Source organism: Elephantulus edwardii, unplaced genomic scaffold (genome assembly GCF_000299155.1).
Source record: "Elephantulus edwardii isolate Elephantulus edwardi_28Jun2011 unplaced genomic scaffold, EleEdw1.0 scaffold00086, whole genome shotgun sequence".
Lineage (NCBI taxonomy): Eukaryota > Metazoa > Chordata > Mammalia > Macroscelidea > Macroscelididae > Elephantulus > Elephantulus edwardii.
Genome location: NW_006399836.1, coordinates 2,913,311 through 2,926,313, shown reverse-complemented (window position 1 = coordinate 2,926,313; position 13,003 = coordinate 2,913,311). Strand labels below are relative to the sequence as shown.

Below are 13,003 nucleotides of genomic sequence, written 5' to 3'. Positions count from 1 at the left end.
GCTTAAAGAGTGCCGTTTTTTAAGTTTACTTTTCTGACTTTGTGCTTGGGCCTTCAGTACTTTAACAGCAGTTTTCTGCTCCTCATTAATGATACCCTGCTTGATCCTGTCACAGACACACTTAGCACACATGAAGCCACCATAAGCTCTGACATGTTTTTTTAAAAAATTTTATAACCTCCTGAGAACTTTACACTGGGAAAATAAACAGGGACCTCTCAAAATTGTTGAGGAATAATTATGTCAATTTAAAAACTAAGGTGCATCTGATTCAGGCCATAGTCTTTCCAATTACTTGTAATGTATCTGAGAGCTGGATAATGAATAAAGATGACAAGGGGGGAAAAATTGACGCCTTTGAGCTGTGGTGTTTGAAAAGAGAACTGAACATCCTATGGACGGCCAAGAAAACAGATAAGTCTTTGAGATGGTGTATACAGACTGCTGTTTGGAGACAAGAATGCCTCACATACTTTGGGCATGTTGTTGGTCAACGAAGGAGAGGAAGACCCTCAATCAGGTGGATTGACATGGTGACTGCTGCAGTGGGCTCTAGTGTATCGAGAAGTGTGAGGATGGCTCAGGGTAGAACAGGGTTCAGGTCTTTCGTTCATAGCATCTCTGTGAGTCATACTAGACTCAACGGCACCTAACAGCAACAGTAACAAGAACTTGGTCTTAGAGCACAGACCTCTCAGAGTTGGTCTGAGCACATACCACATGCAGATTGTGTTGCTTTCTGAACCTTCTTGGTATAAAGCTAAACAGTTCTATTACCAGGGCCTCAAGACAGATTAGTTTTGTTACACACTGTGCTGTGGGACAGCCTGCGGTGGTAGGTCAGATGCTAGGTCTGACTGCCTCTACACAGCATCTTCAGAAAAGAAGTCAGAAGTACTTTTAAAAGATACATAACTATAACTCAGAAGTGATCAGGTTTTGGAACAATGCTATTTTGGCATGACCTCATTAACATAACTAAACCCCTAATCTTTCTACATCTGATCACGTCCATAGTTATACAGGGCAAGACTTTAGTACATATTTTTGGAAGAAATAATTTTATTCATGACAAGCATACAGTTATAAAATCTAGGTCTTATTTATTGATTTAGTCTGTTTTTCTCATTGGTGTAAGCAAGTTTCATCTCTTTTCCCCAGAAGAGCCTATCAGTTCTTTAAAAACAGTGATCATACGCGGCTGTTGATGCACCTTCAGTTAAACTCTGCTTCTTTCGCCAGTAGTGCCTATTCACTTAATAACAATAATAGTTATACATTGTTGCTGTTGTTGCATGCCATCAAATTGGAACTAACTCACAGTTGACCCTCCAGAAGGTTTTCAGAGGCTAAAAATTACATAGAATATTTCTCATATTTTTCCACCAAAAATCTGGTGGATTTGAACCATGTGCCTTGGGGTTTGCAATGCAGCTTCTTACCCCTCAGCCACCAGAGCTCCAATAGTCATATAAGAACCTATGGTATGTTAAATATTACACAAAGTGCTTGGTATACATGATCTAATTTGATCCTCACAATAATTCTTTGAGGTGAGTGCTATTAACCTCTGGTTAATAGAGGAGGAAACTGAGGGTTAGAGGGGATGAGGAGTGTGTGCAGAGAGGTAAGGGTAGTGTTTTTACTAGATCAGACCCTGTACGCATGTTCTTACCCATTCCAGTGGGTTGCACCTGCTCCCTCTCCTTACCCCTGAATGTCCTGAGAAGACCCTTACCTTTCCCTAAGCCTGCTCTTGTCTCTGTGGATACAGGAAGGATCACCAGAGTTGTCCTCCAGTGCAGTATAGGGCACTGCAGGCCCTGGTGCAAGCCATGCTGAGCCGCTGTGTGGATGTGTCCCAGGCACCACTGAACAGGAGAGCCTTGGTAAGTGCCTGCCATCACCTTCTCCCAGAGGTCACACTAGAATATGTCTTTAGAGGGGTTACTAGTGCATTACTCGACATTGGTATGTATGTTGTTTTATGTTATATTCTCATGTATACACACACATACAACGTTATTTTTCCAAATGAAGATATGTGACATTTAAAGCTTACATAGGGGTCCAAAACTGTCAAGTACCTAAACCTCCGTAGAAAAATCCCAAGGTATTTGATTCTAAACCTACACCCTTTGTCTGTTAACATCATCCAAGCAGGTATGATAAACATGCTCACAAAGTGAGACTGGATTCACTAGAATCGTAGAACGTGTCTGACCAATGTCCAGTGTATTGTAATTGGCTGGGTTTTAATGGATTTAACATATCAGAAAAGATACTATCAGTATGAATACAGATGTATCTTTAAGGACTAACTCTGAAAATTAAGTTCTTTAGCTCATTTTAATGCAATAGGCAGTTTCTTATGTTTTGGAGCATCTAATAAGACATTAACAACCAGAAAGACTAATGTCGTTAGTCCATAGAATAGAGCCAGGTCTGTGGTTCATTGGAGATGGATTAAGATTTCCCTCTCTACTGTTTTACTAAGGAGTTATTAAATGTTAGAATCTAACCAATATCTCTGGAAAGTGTTAGGGGTAGGGGAAGCAGCGTGAAGTCATCAAAACCAGATCAGAAACCGGAGGTCCTGATCAGCACGTTCCTTTCTTTCCTTCTCCCTTCAGGGCCATGACCACGGCAGAGACTCAGGCAAGGCCATTCTGCGCAGGGGCAAGTTCCTCCTGAGCACTCTGAAGGGATTCCGGAACGCCTGCAGGTGGAGAGCCTAGGGCGGTGTGAGACAGTCACCTAGAGGGTAGGGGTGAAGGGGAGCTCACCAGGATGAGGTTCTAGAAGCAGCACTTGATTTCGGATCCTCTATCTACGTATTAAGGAGCTCTGGTGATATAGTGCCTTATGTGTTAGATTGTGAACCAACAGGTTGATGGTTCAGATCCATCAGGTGCTTCCTGGTGTTGCCTCTTTTACACCAGCTTCTTGGTGTCCCCTCTTGGAACCCAGCTGCTGTCCCTCTTTGTAGACACTGCAGCGTCAGAAACCTCATGGAGGATCACCATGGTTGAGACTCAGCTCAGTAGCACAGAGTTGGGTTTGGTTTGCACAGTGAGAAAACTGGAGTGATTGTGAGGGTGGGCGAATTGTGAGGAGCAGTAAGGGGAGGACATTGTTGTTAAGAGTCTCTACTGGTCAAGACCTTGCTGAGGGCAGTAATGGTTCAATGATAGAATTCTTGTTTTCCATGTGGGAGACTAGGGCTGGATTTCAGCCAGTGCAGCCACTACCCGTCAGCAGAGGCTTACATGTTGCCGTGATAGTGAAGAGATTTCAGCAGAGCTTTCAGACTAATACTAGGAAGAAAGTCCAGGCAAGCTATTTTAGAAAATCATGCGATGAAAACTCTATGAATCACAGTGATTCTCATTGTACAGGAGTTGCCTTGAATCAGGGATTGAGTCAGTGCCTGATAACAGCAACAAAGTCCTTGCTCCTATACAATGAGCTTGTGTTTCATTCAGCTCTGTTCGCCCTTGAGCCCTGAGTAAATGGTGAGTGTTCCTTGGATATTTGCTGAGTTAATTCAGCTCAAATTAACAAATATTTGTTACAACCTGATACACAACCTGATGCTAGATAACAGAGGTAGGAAAAACAGTAAGAATGGCTCCTGAACAGAGGAAGCTCACAGTCTCTTTGGGAAGAAATAATTTTGTGTATTTGAGTACAACTCATTTGTCAAGAGTCTGGAAGAAGCTGCATGTGCAAAGGCCGTGATGTGAAATAGCCTGCAGCTCATGTGCTCAGAGAAGTACGAGAAGTTGGGTTCAAGAGTCATGATGTGGAGATGGTAAAGTGTCTTCTCATTGAGGCCTTGACATTCCTCCAGATCTGAAGAGACTGTCCTCCCACGGGCCACTCCTGGGCGGATGCCTCTGTGCTCCAGAATTGTAATGGCACACTGGTGTGGCGCTTCCTTAGGTTGGCTGTGGAATTCCAGAGTGAGCCTTCAGCCCAGGAGAATCCCTTCACAGCCCCTAGTGCTGAGAAAGAAGACACTTTGGAAGCCTTCTCAGAATTTCTCCTCAGTGCCTGTGACTCCTTGTGTGTCCCCATGGTGATGGTAAGTTCCCATGCACTGTGGCCAGTACGAGCTTGGGGAGGAGAACAAAGACTGAAGGCGAGGCTGGCTCAGAGCCACAGGCTAATAACTGCACCTGGACCTTCTAAGAGCTGTAAGGGGTCATTCTTTAGCGACCTTGCCTTTGATTTTTTAAAGTCAGGTGAATTTTTTCATTAAGCAATGCATATATACCTCTTAGGGGAAGCAGGAATGATCAGATAATAAATTTGTAGTGTCTGTGGAGTGCGAAGGCTTCGTAGTCATTACTTGTTGTCATCTTCTCAGTGACCCTGTGAAATAGAGACGAGTTTTGTCAGGTTTCTAGCTGAAGAGCTCTGGTGACCTTGTCTGTAGGGAGGTGAGCGGCTAACCCAAAGGTAGTGCCTCTCTGGCTGTGTGAACCCACCAGCAGTTCTAGGGGTGAACGACGGGCAGTCTCATCCTGTGTGATTTACAGCTTCGAGAAACCCTCTGCAGGGTCAGCTGTGACTTGGTTCTGACTTGGCAGGAATGAGTTTTGAGTGAGAACTATTGACTTCCGAGGTGACCTTGGGTGGGTCATCTTGGACGAGCCTTCCATTTGGGGTTGAATGTCCCTGGAGAACAGTGCCCCCTAAACATTTTCTGGGAACAGTAGGTGGCAGCAGGGCTCTAGCTCTGGCTCTGGTGGGAATTCACAGCATCTCCTTGAGAAGCCACTGAGCCCACAGTCAGTTCTGTAGGCTGTGCGAGTGGAGGGGAGCAGCTGGGACTGTAACCCTCATACGCACACACTGTCCATGTACAACTTTGACATCTCACGCTGGTCACCTCCTTTGTGCTGCCTGCCTCTCAGCTTCATTGTGTTAAGATCTTGATGGGCTCATAGAATCATTGTATCACTCCTGCTTTCTAAATTGCTGGATTTGATAATTTTTCTTTAAAGAACATACATTCTACCATTAAAAACAAAACTAACAGAAACAAAACCTGACTTGATTTGAAAACCAAGGCAAAAAAAAATCTATAAAAAGAATGTCTCTGAGGCTTCGACTTTTTACGCATGGGAGGAATGAGACCGGGAGAAGGGAGTTGCTGACCCAGGGCACATAGGCCACTGAGCAGAGCTTGCAAGAGAATCTCTTTACCTCCTCTTAATCCAGTGCTCTGTCTGTCACACCAGGCTACCTTGTGGCTGTGTTCAAGGATCAATAAATGTGAAGGCAGTTTGTGGGCTAGATACTTTTAGTGTTATTGTAGTTATAAAACAATAGAAAGTATTTTTCCATATTAAGTTCCAATTTGTTTCTCAGAGTTATTCTTTGTAACCTGTTTTTGCTCTTTGGAAACAGAGACCTAGACAGGTAAATGAGTTTACACAATCTTCAAGTGGCAGATTAGATCTAGATTTGTGACTTTAGATTCCCTAGCCTTTCAAAGGAGGGATTTATTCTATTGTTGCTAGATTAGATGCTAGTTTTTCTTCCTTATTAAAGACAGTTTTGGTGGGCTGGGTTCTCACTTTTCGTTCTTTGTAGAGACACTCAGAACAGGCCACCCACCCAGCCCTGATGGAAGTTTTCCTCTCAACTCTGCACGACCTCTTTGTCATTGTGCCTCACATGAGGGAGAAGTTCTCCAAGAAGCTTGGTAGGCCAGAGCAAGCGGGGGTGTTGGGTCAGGAGGGAGGCACCTTGGCCCAGGTCAGAGAGCGCTTGCTGTGACCTGTGGGACGGGATATTTGCATACTTGTTTGCAATTTAGATCCACTGTACACAGGGTTAAGTAAAAGAAGTATCATCCAGTGATTGATCATAAGTCATTAAAAGCAAACACTGTATAAATCCATTATTGTAGAATGACGGTGAGGATCCAAGGCGGGGGTGGGGGTGGGTGGAAGCAGAGGGATGAGGGTTGGTGGGGGGTGTTAATCATAGGGTTGCACAGTTTACTGGCTGGAGAGGATGAAGGAAATGCGAAGGACCTTGTCTGAAAAACAATGTATTCGAACTTTGTAAGTAAATCAGTATATAAAAAGAAAAGTCATTAAAGGCAGTTCTCAAGTGTGTTAATATGTCTCTGAGAATGCCAAAGAAGTTCCAGTTCAGAATCCACAACACATCCTTTCTGAGCAAAATACTTGTTAGATTTTTTAATTTTGCTCCTCTTACTTTTTTTTTCACAGTAAACTCTGAGGTAGTTGAGGGAGCTCTGGAGGCCTAGTGGGTAAAGAGTTGCATTGTTAACCCCAAAGAAGGTGGTTTGAGTCCACTAGCTGCTCTGTGGGAGAAGGATGGCCATTCTCCTCTTAGGTGATTTACAGCCTCTGAAGACCCACGGGAGGATCCGCCATGAGTCGATTGTAGCTCAGTAGCACACACAGCAACAACAGCAATATGAGGCAGTTGGTGCTCTGGTGGTGTAGTCATAGGGAGCTGCTCCGCTCACCCAGCGGCGGCACCTCTCAGGGTTGGAATCCATGAGCCACTCCACAACAGGAGGGTGGCAGCCGCCTCCCACGGGGCCCACAGTCTCCAAAAAGCCCTGGATCAGCTGTGAGTTAGTTCCGCTCGATGGCAGTGGGGTCTTTGTTATGAGGTGGTTATTGCTACATAAGTTCTATTGTAATTGTGGACGATCAAGTCAGAGCTGACCCGTAGCTGACCCTTTAGTGGGCTTTCAGAGGCAGTTGACCACAGCGAGGCGATTGTCCATCCCTCTCCTGAGGAGCAGCTGGTGCATTCGAACCGGGTGCCTTCAGGGTTGCAGCGCAGCTTCTCACTGCTAGGTCACCAGAATTCCCATTCTACATGGGTGAAAAACTGGTCTCAGAGCAAGAGTCTCACAAGTAAATGTAGTGCAACAAAATTTTGATTCGGTAGGATTCAGAAAACAGTACTCTTTAATACCTCCAAACTTGAGAATCCTGTAACAGATCTCACATACAGCTACAACTTGGCCTTCTGTCCACTTTCCCCCAGCTGCCTCATCCTTCATACGGCTGACCCTGGAGCTGAAGGCCCGGTTCTGCAGTGACCTAAGGTGTGTGAGCCCCATGGCAAAAGAATGGCCATAGACCAGTGTCCTTCTTGACTGGACAAATGGAATGTTTGGCTAGTGTATTTACTATACTTTCATGCAGATAATGCATGCATGTTGTCTGTCTTTTCCAAGCAAGCTCTCTCCCACCCTGAGTATTCTATAATATTTTTCTTTGTTGTTATAGGATAATTATTATACCATATTTAAGAAAATCCCTGGCAAGCATCTGAAAGGGCACAGTTAGCAAAGATGAGTTGTGCTATTTATCTAATAGTACAGTAGTTGTAGGACTATGAGGAAATTGGCGTAGCAATTGGAGCTGTGAGTTGGACGCACATCTATAGGTTGCTTTTCCTCTGTTTCAGATAATGTTATTGTTGCATGTAATACTCGAATAGGCACTCTGTCACATCAAAACTGGAAGCAACATTAGGGTTCACTTCTCTAATCTCTCATTTTATAAGTGAGGAAGTGGAGTCCCTAGGAGGGACGGGAGCAGGTGCCAGACTGTGTGGTTGGCAGGTGCTGACCATTCCATAGATGCTGACCATTCAGGTGCCCTTTCCATGTCCCAGGCTGTCTTCCAGTTGTCTTCTGTATCAGCGCCCACGATGCTGTGTCCATCAGGAGAGAGTTGGTCATGTTCTAGCTACTGCCAATCCAGCAGTTCCTGAGTAGACACTGCTGTGCACAGTGGAGAGGTTGCTGCCTCAGTGTCTGTCGTGTTAGGCTTCTGGAGCAGCTGGTGGAATGTCCCATTTCTGCTCTGCCCGTCTCCGCATTTGTCCTCACCCACAGTCCATGGTTGAATACAGAGAGGTATCCAGTTCTCCTCCCAAAGCTCTGAATAGAACACCCAGCGTTCAGGAGAGAACACAGGGAGCCATCCAAATTAGGGTTAAAAATCAAAAGTTTGCTTGTTTATAATATTCCTGTCTTGGGTCCAATGGCTCTTTTTCTTGCCCTCCTCCACCCTTTTCCAGGGCAAGAAATACTTTTTTATGTCTGCTTTGTTATATTGGAGACATATCCCTTCTTTATTGGTCTTTTCAGCAAATTTTTTAGTGAGGACCAAATGTCTAACTTGCACCTTTGAGGTGCAAGTTCTGTATTTGTTTTCCACAGCCATCTCAAGACCTCATTTACCATAGCAAAGGAACTGTCTATGATGCTTGCATTTTGCTGGGCTCTGGCACTTAATGGTGGTCTGAGTCAAAGTAGAAATCACTGCCTTCTCTCTTGTTTTCTCTTCCTCTTATCCCTGTAAGTCACTCAACCCTAAACCAGGTGTGTTCCAGTTTCCTCTACTACATGTGCCTCAACCTCCTCTCTGCTCCAGAGAAGGCAAGACCACCTTCTGGAGAAGGTAAGATTCTGCAGTTTGCTCCCCCCACACATGATTTCCACAGTGGTCAGAAACTGCAAGCTTGGCCTTCTTTTTTTAAGGTATAAAGATAGATTTATTAAAAAGCTACATCCCAAAAGACAGGATGGAAAGGGAAGGAGTTGGAAAGGAAAAAATGGAAGAGGCCAAGCTCGGCCTTTGAAGCAGTCTGGATGCCTTGTAGTACGTCAACACAGTAATGTTACAGATGAGAGTCTTTCAGCAATATGTGCTATAAATCCTTACCTTTACAGTTAAAATCCGATCCAGAAATATGTTTTCCTTTGTTATGTTAACGAGCCAGAATTTGTGCAGGATGTACTTTGAGTCACTCTCTTTTGAAATGTAAAAGAGATTAGGGCAAGATAACAAGCAGAGGTGGCGGAAGAGAGGTGCCAAGCCATATGAAGATCAACCCAGAGCAGAAGCTCAGAAGCGTCAAGCTTCCTGCAGAACCGAAAGAGAAAACCTTCCCCTAGAGCCAGTACCCTGAACTAGGGTTTCCAGCCTCCTAAACTGTGAGAAAATCGGTTTCCATTCCTAAAGCCATCCACTTGTATTTCTGTTCCAGAAGCACCAGATAACTAGGACAAGTAATAAGATCCTTTTGCTTAGAGCTCCGAGAGGAACTCTGGAACCATGGAATGGTAAAAATACAGGCTAATACCTACGATGGTAAAATAATAGGATAAAACCCATTATGGAATTCAACCAAGGCTCCTGGCACTTTAGACTATCAAGACTTGGAAAGATTCTGTCTTTCCTTGTACCCAGACATAGCCCTGCATCACCCTGTCGTCAGACCTTCTGCCCTCTGCTTGTTCACTTTAAGCACATGGGCTTACTCTTTGTTCATTCATTGAAGAAATTGTTCTTTAGCATCTGTTGTATGTCAGACCCTGTTCCAGGCCCTGGTGATACGGTAGGAATCCACTGTCATGGAGGGAGAAAGGCAATTCTGGTGGTGATGGTGGTTGATGTAGAGTCAGTTCCAGTTCATAGCAACCCAGTGTGTGACAGCAGGAAACACGCGCAACTGTGCTCCATCCTCACAACTGCTGCTGTGCTCGAGCCCATTGTTCCTGTAGTAACCTCCGCGTTAGCGCAGCTCATTGAGAATCTTCCTTTTTCCTCACTGATCCTTCACTTTATCAAATATGTCATCTTTCTTGATAACACCTCCAGTGTATGTGGGGCACAGTGTAGCCATTTTCACCTGTAAGGCGCACTCTGCCTGCTTCTTTCAAGATAGATTTGTTATTCTTCTGACAGTCCATAATACACTCATTATTTTTCACCAGTACTATAGTTCAAAGCTATCAATTCTTCTTTGGTCTTCTTATTCATTATCTAGCATTTACATGCGTATCTGGCCGTTGAAAAATATCATGGATTGGTCAGGTGCGTGCTGGTTCTCAGAGTAACGTCTTTTGAGCACTTTAAAGAGATCTTTTGTAGCAGGTCTATCCAATGCAGTATCTCATTAGATTACTACAGTGTCCATGGGTATTGATTGTGATCCAAGTAAAATTAAATTCTTGACAATTTCAATCTTTTCTCCATTTATCACAATGTTACTTATTGGTCCCATTTTGAAAGATTTTATTTATGTTGAGGTATAATGTATATGACTATGTTGTTATGTACCATTGAGTAGTAACTGACTCATAACTGACCCTCCAGCAGGTTTTCAGAGGCAATGAAACACCATGGGAGGAGATTACCCATCCTTACTCCATAGAGCAGCTGGTGGATTTGAACCTCTTGCCTTTAGGTTGGCAGCAAAGCTGCTTCTTACCACTAAGCCACCAGAACTCTCTCTATATGGTTGTAGTCTTTTCTTAGTAAGTGCTTCGAGTCCTCTTGACTTTTGTCAAGCTAAGTTGTGTCAGCACATACTGCAGGTTGTTAGTAAATTTTCTTCCACTTTTGATGCCATATTTTTTTAATATATAATCCAAGAGTCCAGCCTTTTAGGTTACTTTCTAAACATCCAGGTTGAATAGACATGGTGAAAGGATACAGTTATGACCCACACCTTTCTTGATTTTAAACCATGTACAATCCTCTTGTAAGATTTCAAACAACTGCCTTATGTTCTGTGTGTAAGTTTTGGTGGAGTTTTTTCTGGTTCATGGTGACATGTGGAAAATAAGGGTAAAATAAAATGAAATTTCCCCTAAAGTTGGCCTTATTTGAATTTTGTACTTTTAATATTATCACACCTTTTTTTTTTCTCTGAAAAGAACCCTGTTGCAGAGGTTGAAGTTCTCAGCTGTTAACTAAATGCTTGATGGTTCACATCCATAAGCCATTCTATTATTGTTATGTGCTGTCGAGTTGCCTGTGACCCATAGCGACCCTCTATGTACAGCAGCTCTAAATCCTGCCCTGTCCCAAACCAGTCTCACTGACTCTGCCACAACAACCCCCATTGCTCTAGTTACTGTTATCAATCCATCTCATCTGGGCTTTTTCTTCTCCTGCTCTGTCCCTCTTCCCTTCCAAGCATGATGTCCTTCTCCAAGGACCAGTCTCTCCTCACCACATGCCCAAAGTATATGAGATGGAGCTTGAAAATCCTAGCCTCCAAGGAGAAACTTGGTTTCACCCTTTCCAAAACAGACCTATTTGTTTTCTTGGCGGTCTGTGGCATGCTGAGACTGTTCTCCAGCACCACAACTCAAAGGCATCAATAATTCTTCTGTCATCCTTAGTCATTGTCCAGCTCTCTGATGCATAGCAAGTAATTAAGAAGGCCATGGCCTGGATTAGGCGCACTTTTGTCTCTAGACTGACATCATTGCTTTTCAATATCTGGAGAAGGTCCTTGACTGCAGATTTTCCCAGTGCAATTCATCTTTTGATTTCCTGACTGCTGGTACCGAGAGCGTTGACTGTGAAGCTGAGCAAGCTGTAATTGTTAACAACCTCAGTCTCTTCTCCAAGATGCTGCCAATTGGCCCAGTGGTGAGAATCTTTGTCTTCTTGATGTTGAGCTTCAATCCATATTGAAGACTGCAGTCCTTGACTTTCTGCAGCAAGAGCTTCAGGTCTTCTTAAGTTTCAGCAAGTAAGGTTGTGTCATCTGCATAACATAGGCTGTTGATGAGTCTTCCTCCAATCCTGATGCCACATTCTTTCTCATAAAGCCCTGCTTCCCAAATGGTCTGTTCTGCATACACACTGAAAAGGATGTATCCCTGATGCACTCCTTTACTGATGATGAACATTCAGTGTTTCTCTGCTCTGTTCTGAGGACTGCTTCCTGGTCCAAGTATAGGTTTCCCATAAGCACAATCGAGTGTTCTGGGATTCTCATTCTCCTCAAGATTTGCCACAGTTTGTTGTGATCCACACAATCAAATGCCTTTGCATAGTCAATGAAACACAGCTAGACATTCTTATGATACTCTTTGCTTTCTGCGTCTCTAGTGCCAGGACCTCTTCTAATCCCAGCTTGTATTTCTGGTAGTTCTCTGTCAATTTTCGGGTAATCTTCAGCAGGATTTTACTAGTGGGTGGTATTATTGATATTGCTTAATAATTTCTGCACTCTGTCGGGTCACCATTTTTTGGAATGGGAATAGACATGCGTCTCTTCCAGTCAGTTGGCCAGGAAGTTGTCCTCCAAATTTCTTGGTACAACCTGGTGACCACACCCAGGGCAGCATCTGTTTGTTGAAATGTATTATTTGGTATTTCATCAATTCCTGGGGTTTTATTTTTTGTCAAGTTCTTCAGAGCAGCTTGAATTTCCTTTTTCATCACCATTGCCTCTTGTTCATCTGTTGTTTCTTGAAATTCTTCTGTGTCAGCCAATTCTTTTTGGTACAGTGACTCTGTATACCCTTTCTGTTTTCTTTTAACACATTGCCGCACACTTTTAAATTGATGACCGTGCTTAGAAACACATTTTGCCATCATTTGCGGTAACGTGTTAATTCTTCCTTGATCATTCAGTATTCTGCCCATAGCCTCCTTAAGCATTGCAGCTCACAGCTTGAATTTGTTCTTTAGTTCCTTCAGCTTAAGAAATGCCAAGCAAGTTCGGCCCTTTTGATTTTCCGACTTCCACTCCTTGCACATTTTATTATAATACTTTGCCTTGTCTTCTAGAGCTGCCTTTTGAAGTCTTCTGTTTAGCTCTTTAACTTCTTGATTTCTTTCCTTTGCTTTGGCTTCTTGGCACACTAGTGCAAAATGCAGTCTCTTCTGACACCCATTTTGGTCTTTTCCTCTTCTCTCTTTGTAATGACCTTTTGCATTCTTCATGAATGATATTCTTGATATCTTCCCACAGCTCATCAGGTCTTCATTCATTAGTGTTCAAGGCCTCAAACCTGTTCTTGACTTGGTTTTTAAATTCAGGGAGAAAGACTCAAGATCAAATTTTGATTCCTGTGAATATGATTTTGCCTTATATAGCTTTAATTTGGACTTGCGTATGAGTAGTTGATGGTCTGTTCCACAGTCAGCACCTGGCTTAGTTTTCACTGGTGATAATTGAA

General features: G+C 43.5%; 1 protein-coding gene across 1 annotated transcript in view; it reads left to right on the top strand.

Moving 5' to 3' along the window:
• Nucleotides 1–13,003, top strand: part of MEI1 (meiosis inhibitor 1) — a 163,117-nt gene that overhangs the window by 67,968 nt on the left and 82,146 nt on the right. Inside the window, exons 11-16 of the mRNA XM_006890181.1 lie at nucleotides 1,775–1,889; nucleotides 2,634–2,725; nucleotides 3,946–4,087; nucleotides 5,605–5,716; nucleotides 7,048–7,108; nucleotides 8,377–8,474. Of these exons, the coding sequence (XP_006890243.1) occupies nucleotides 1,775–1,889; nucleotides 2,634–2,725; nucleotides 3,946–4,087; nucleotides 5,605–5,716; nucleotides 7,048–7,108; nucleotides 8,377–8,474 (620 nt within the window). The remainder of the gene's footprint in view (nucleotides 1–1,774; nucleotides 1,890–2,633; nucleotides 2,726–3,945; nucleotides 4,088–5,604; nucleotides 5,717–7,047; nucleotides 7,109–8,376; nucleotides 8,475–13,003) is intronic.